This window comes from Arachis hypogaea, chromosome 18, assembly GCF_003086295.3.
Source record: "Arachis hypogaea cultivar Tifrunner chromosome 18, arahy.Tifrunner.gnm2.J5K5, whole genome shotgun sequence".
Classification (NCBI taxonomy): Eukaryota; Viridiplantae; Streptophyta; class Magnoliopsida; order Fabales; family Fabaceae; genus Arachis; species Arachis hypogaea.
In genome coordinates this window covers 19,049,307-19,055,884 of record NC_092053.1, presented here as the reverse complement: position 1 = coordinate 19,055,884, position 6,578 = coordinate 19,049,307, and the positions used below count along the sequence as shown (strand labels likewise).

The 6,578-nt window shown below is 34.9% G+C and overlaps 1 protein-coding gene across 2 annotated transcripts; it reads right to left on the bottom strand.

The window, feature by feature from the left end:
* Positions 1-2,391: 2,391 nt before the first annotated feature.
* LOC112769181 (G-type lectin S-receptor-like serine/threonine-protein kinase At4g27290) lies at positions 2,392-6,150 on the bottom strand. Of its 2 annotated transcripts, XM_072225744.1 has the most exons (8): positions 4,755-6,060; positions 4,520-4,648; positions 4,302-4,432; positions 4,005-4,215; positions 3,467-3,704; positions 3,195-3,345; positions 2,806-3,111; positions 2,392-2,616 (listed from the first exon to the last, which is right to left on the bottom strand). In XM_072225744.1, exons 1-7 carry the CDS (start codon positions 6,025-6,027, stop codon positions 2,806-2,808), a joined length of 2,439 nt encoding a protein of 812 aa, XP_072081845.1. In that variant the 5' UTR covers positions 6,028-6,060; the 3' UTR covers positions 2,392-2,616. The 2 variants fall into 2 exon arrangements, with proteins under 2 accessions (XP_072081845.1, XP_025669408.1); XM_025813623.3 differs by lacking the exon at positions 2,392-2,616 and having other exon boundaries at positions 2,620-3,111; positions 4,755-6,150.
* Positions 6,151-6,578: the final 428 nt, after the last annotated feature.

Below are 6,578 nucleotides of genomic sequence, written 5' to 3'. Positions count from 1 at the left end.
TATAGTGATATTGTGTGAATTAGATTGTGTTCTTATTGATTTGGAGTTCAATTGGGCAGTTTGAAACGAAATCCGAGTGATTAAGTTTGAGGAATTGATGTTTGGAAGCTTGGAGCTTGTGAAAGGAGAGGTTTTTGAAGTCTTCCAAACTTAGGGAGAAATCGGCCAAGGTATGGTTTTGGTTTCTTGTAGATAATATATAATGTTTTGTGAAAATATAGGCTAGATGACCATAGGATAAGTTAGAAATGATTTCGATATTGGAATTGGTTTGCTTATTGGAAATGATTTAAAAATGGTTTCAGAAGTAGTTTGGTTGGGACCCAAGGAGAGTGGCAAAGTCCGAATTATAAAGGAAATGCTGCCAAAATTTTTATAAAAAATAAAAAATTTGGTTTGAAGTATTATTTAGACAAGTATGGATAAAAGAATTATATTATTTGACTTCAATTTATAAAGAAAGGAAATGCATTATGTTTTGAGTTTTATTTAGTTAAGAAGAGAATTATGTTTTGAGTATGAATTATTGATGAACGGAATGGGAGGTGTGATGATGATAATTGTTGAATGAATTGAGTGATGATGAGGATGAATTTGATATGGAAATGTTTTATGGGGATCGTGGTTATTTACCGCGCACCAGATTTTAAAGAAAATTGTTTTGTGGGGATCGTGGTTATTTACCGCCCACGTGTGTGCTATTTTCTAATTGAAAATGTCTGTGGGGATCGAGGTGGTTTACTGCCCGCAGATAGGGAGAATCGAGGTGGTTTACCGCTCACCAGTTTTCAAGAGGACGATGTCCGGGTTAGCTACCGGACATGTCGGGTTGGCTGTATAATCAACAGATGAGACTCATCAGCCATAGGGTAGGCATACATCATATGCATATGTGTGTTTTGTTTGATTGTGCATTAATTGGACTTGCCTATGTGATTATTATGTTACCTGCTATATCTGCTACCTGCTGTATCTGTATCCTACTTGTGTTTGCTTGTCTGTGTACAGGAGTTTTGGAGGATTGGAGGAAGGCGGACATTAGGACTTAAGTTAGAAAGGAATTAGTAATAAGAACCTTAGATAACTTACCATGTTTATGGTTTTCAATTTATAAATTTTAAGATTTAAATCTGGGTGTCAGAGTTCTAGGATTGCCTCTGGCTTTTTGGGACCTTATATATTATGTATGTGGGCACCATCACCATGCTGAAAACCTCCGGTTCTCATTCCATATATATGTTGTTGTTTTCAGATGCAGGTCGAGATGTGCCTTGGTGAGCGTCTGGAGGTTCCTATGGCAAGCGAAGTTGGGAAGTTATATTTTGGGGTTGTCTGTTATGTATCTTCTGTTCATAGATTCTCCTATATATATATATGATGTTTAATCCTCTTAGAGACTTTTTGGAGAACTAAGTGCCTTCTTTATGCATGTTGGGTTATTTTGGGATATATACTTATGCTTATGTATTTATATTCCGGCCAGCCTTAGCTTAACAGGTTGCGTCTGGAGCCTGATATTCTGTATTTTGGTATTTGACTCTTTGTATATACTCATGTCTTACCCTTATCTTTTCTCCAATTTTACGTCTTCGAGTGTAATGCGCTTTTCTTTTCGCGATTTTTTGCTTAACCACCCTTTAAGGCTCCTCAAATATTATATTCCTTTAGTTATATTATGTATGTATATTTTATTTTGAACGTCGTAATACCTCATCACCTCTGTTTTACAACTTAAACGTAAAGCTCTGTGCAGTAGGGTATTACAAGACGTGACCGGAAAAAGCATCGTCCACGGTAGCATGCAGTGAGTCCACGAGAACATCATCTTCTTCAACGTTCATGGAGCTCTCATATGTTGTTAATGGAGGAAGAGGGTCTGCGTTGGAGTGGGTGGAAACCAAGCCAGGAGTATGGATCTATTAGGAATGGGTAGAATTCTTTGGGTTGGGTCTGCTTTTGTGGCTGTATCTCCCTCCACGATTCTGAATTGCCTAACTCCATCCATATAATTATACAAGTCCTAACTCCAGCCATATAATTTGTGAACTAGCTTATTTACCCTCGTCCGTTCACGAAAATGCGAGAACTCTTACTCATTTAACACTACATTCAAGCACCGATGCAGCGGCTCCTACTCATTTGACACTGAACGTGAGCCATGCAGTGCGTTGCTTCCAGGCAACGATTTAGCTTTAGCGCAATAACGTCTTTAATCCATGTCATGAAGATTCGACTAAGTTTTATGTTGGTTGTCGAATGCCTACACAACCCTCCTCCTTTATCTGAGCTTAGGACCGATTATGTACCGCAGGTGTAGCATAGCCAGAGTTTATTTATTGATAATCATACCTACAAATTTCGATCTCCAAATGTGTTTCACTAATAGACAAGTGCTGAAGTGGAGTAGAAGTGATTATACGTAGATTGTTTATATTTCTCTTAATAATTATACACAAATTTAGAAGTGCATGAAGACTATATATATTTCAACACTTCGATTTCCAGCTTCCTGCTACAACCTGCTACGCTCTTGACATGTTGCTTGATCATCTGATTTTCAGAACTCACATTTGCTTTGAGCACGTGAGAGCTGGTTGACCGTTTGTTGCAATAACTCTGTTTGAAAGAAACAATTTTCATAGTGGTATACTAGATTAACTTGTACAGTAGTAAGTTTATACAAATAATCATATATATAATAAAATAACTATATAAAACTTTTAAAATATAATTGACGTCTAAGATGTTCTTAACTTCTAGAGTATATATACAAAAATCTCTTGATCCGCATATGAAATTTTTTACCTATCTAGCCTCCACTATGCTATTTGTGACATCATTGATTGAGCATGTTCTGTTATTACTTGAAGAAGAACCTTCATCAACCATTTCTCTTTCTAAAAAGAACCCAGGCATTTTAGGTAGAGGTAGTGTGGATTCACTAGTCAACATTTGAACAACATATGACATGTTTGGCCTCTCATCTGGACTTTTTTGCACACAAAGTAGTCCCACGTGAATTGATCTTAACATTGAAGATAAATTTGATGTATCTCTTATTGGAGCATGAATTATTTCGTACCCTTTGTCTTCCATAAATAGTTTCCATGCCTGCATATATTTTTTGCAAAGCTTGTGGTTAAGATTAGAAACATATATAACAAATTATTATTAGAATTCAGTTACACACTTACATGTCCTAGAAGATTAAATTGATGATCTTGATGAATGAATCCTCTATTTCTATTTCCACTCACTATTTCTAACACCAATACACCAAAACTGAATACATCGGATTTTGTTGAGTAAACTCCATCAATTATGTACTCTGGTGATAAATATCCGCTGTGCACATCCAACCAAAGGAAAAAGAAAAAGAAAGAAAAAGGAAAAAAAAAAAATCAAACATATAGCCAAGCCATCATAGATACCCATATTAACAATCAGCAAAGCATAAGAGACTTACTAAGTTCCAACAACATGTCTTGTGTTTGCTTTTGTTTCGTTCCCTCCAAAACTTCTAGCTAGTCCAAAGTCTGAAATTTTTGGATTCATTTCACGGTCTAATAAAATATTAGCAGCTTTAAGATCTCTATGAACTATTCTATGTCTTGAATCTTGATGAAGATAAAGAAGACCTCGAGCAATCCCATTGATAATGTCAAAGCGCCTAGTCCAATCTAGTAACATGCTCTTCTTCTCATCTGTTCAAAAGGTAGTCAATTATATCTTTCTTGTGGTAAGAGTGTAAACTTAAGTTGAGAAGTAATTGAATAGTGCATGGATTAACACATTATCTCATAATTTAATACGAAACCTCTAGTGGAAATCTTTTTGCATATATAATTTCTGTAGATAAAAGATAATAAGTGTTGAAAAGAAAAATAATATATTGTAGTCTATTCATTATTATATGTTTTTCAAACAAAAAATTCTCATTCACCAAGATAGAGAGTACACTTGCAACTTAATTGAATGATCATAAAGGATTTCTGAAATCAAACCAAATATGAAGTAGTCCAAGCTTTTGTTGGGCATAAATTCATAGACTAGCAATCTTTCTTCTGCATAAACGCAACATCCTAGGAGTTTCACTAAATTTCTGTGCTGAAGTTTGGCAATATGCATAACTTCATTTTTGAACTCTTGGATTCCTTGACTTGAATTCTGTAAGAGTCTCTTAACCGCTATTTCTTTTCCATCCTTTAATACACCCTGAAAGTTGTAACAATATATATAATGTAACATTTTCATATATAGTGTTTTTTTTGTGTAAAACAAAAGGCAAATGGTTTCACTACCTTATATACCGAACCAAAGCCACCTTTTCCCAAAATGCTATCGGTTGAAAAATTATTTGTTGCAGAAGAAATTGTGGACATATCAAACAAAGGCAATTGTGGATCTTCCTCTTGTTGGTCACTTGTTACATCTACATAATTAGCATCATGTAATATGTAAATGCAATACATGCTCTGTTTTCCACATCACTTAAATAATATAAGAGTTACTTAACTACCTTTCCTTCGTATCTTCCATCTAAAGACGATGAAGGCCAAGCATATGATTAGAACACTAGAAGATAACGCACAAATTATGATGATAGTCTTTTTCTTTCGGACATTTGATTTGTGTGATTTATTTTCCTCTATAAGAAGAAAAAATGCACCCGTTAAACGAAAATAAACAATTAATTAATAAATAGCAGAAAATTGAAAAAAAGAATAATTAAAAAAAATAGAAAATACTTATACCTAGTTCTGTAGCAGCCATTCTTAAGTAAATATCTTCAAGAGAATTTGGATTCAGGGCTTTAATATCATTTAAATTACCAAACCACATCAAACAACCACTTGCGCCTTCACTTATATCCAAAGCTGCATAAGCCATACATGAACAATTCTTCAAGCACATCATCTTACAATCTTCAATGCTGATATTTCTACTATACCATGATCTTTCTGTATCTGGCAATTTCAGCCCTGAATACTTCAAGAACCCATCTCCATAACAATCCAATGATGTTCTTCTTACACAACCATCTGATAAACCTTGCTCCTTCTTATTATTATCTTGCACAAATCCATCCAAACAACTACAAATTGGATAGTTGTTAACATTACAACTAGAATAAGCTCCACATGTTTCATAGTAGTCACAATCATCAGCCGGTAACCTTGCCAAGTTGATCCAAGTCGATGTGTCCGTACTCCACTGGCTTCTCTGGTTGATTCCCTCCGGCGTTAGAACCACTTTATGAGGGTTTGAATTATTGATAAGTTCATACATAAAATATATCTCTTCCTCGTTAGAAACATATTTATATCTAAAGATTGGGTTTCCTTTCACTTGTGGCGTTCCACTGAATTGAACTCCATTCCATGATCCGGCACGAAATCTTTTGTTTGCACCTTCTTTAATGAATACTTGAGGATATCCCTTGATATCGATTTGTAAAGTATATCTACCTGGAAACGGATCATCCGAGCTGCTCCATGAGGTTAGATATCGATTCTGTCCTGTTTTCAGATTTATTCCTAACTTCTGTTCAGGCAAGACCGTGTCGCCTGGATAATCAAAACTTTGCCATACGAAATCTTCTTCCTTAGCACCATTGTTGCTTGTTTCTTGCACAACAAGATTTCCTGAATTCAAAAGCTTTGCAACCGGATTCAGGATGGATCTTGTTGCGTTGGAGGACCAAATAAGACTGCTGTTATGATCAAGAAGGACTAGAATTCCCGTGTTGTTGAGCTTCAGAACCCCTGAGGAACCAGTGAGGGGTTTTTCTCTGTTTGCAACCCACACTATTGCCTTTGTTGGATCTTTGTTATACCAGATTCCAACATAACGGTTCTTGGAAGTTCCAGGGCTGAAGAATCCCAATACAAAGATTTCATCAGCTGAAACTATTTTCTCACCATCACTGATAGATTGCAGTGAATCAATAGTGTCCCTTGCAGTGGAAGCCACCATATGGTTCATCAAAAATAAGCATAAGAGAATCATTATTGTGAAGTCTTCCATTTACAGTGTGAATCTGAGTGTCTCTCTGTAAGCAGAAAATGTAGAAAATGTCTTAATAACTTGTACTAAGGTTTCATTGAATTGCCTTCTCTGTCAAAGTTGAAAGTTGCTTACTGGTTTACTTTTTCTTCTTATTATTTTGTGTTAGGTAACAGGAATTTGTCAATTGTTCACTTCATACGGCCCAATTAAGTTATTATTAGTCAATAATATAAGACTAAATACTTGCCAGTTAGTACCTTATTTATCATGAATACCACCTAATGCTATATAATACATACTTAATTGCGCGTGAGAAAAAACTGATAGTGATAAGTGTTACCCTGTTACTTCAATTTCTCAAAAAATTTAAGTTTCTCCTCATGTTTCTTTGTATGAGATCTATATATTATATTATTTTTTAAAAACATAAAAAATAAAAAAGCCCGATAATGCATGTTTCTATAGATGTTAATGAATTGAACAATGCTTTTGAATAATTTTATGAAGTCATTAGACATTTCGATCTGTATCCATAAGTTTATAAAATATTTTTAAAAAAAAATTGAGTA

What these genes read in the sequence shown, in the direction of transcription:
- LOC112769181 (XM_025813623.3), bottom strand. Translation starts at nt 6,027, where the DNA reads ATGGAAGACTTCACAATAATGATTCTCTTATGCTTATTTTTGATGAAC. An exon ending in AATGGCTGCTACAGAACTAG is followed by an intron (nt 4,649 to 4,754) that starts GTATAAGTATTT and finishes TTCTTCTTATAG; the next exon opens with AGGAAAATAAATCACACAAA. An exon ending in AATTTAATCTTCTAGGACAT is followed by an intron (nt 3,112 to 3,194) that starts GTAAGTGTGTAA and finishes AAATATATGCAG; the next exon opens with GCATGGAAACTATTTATGGA.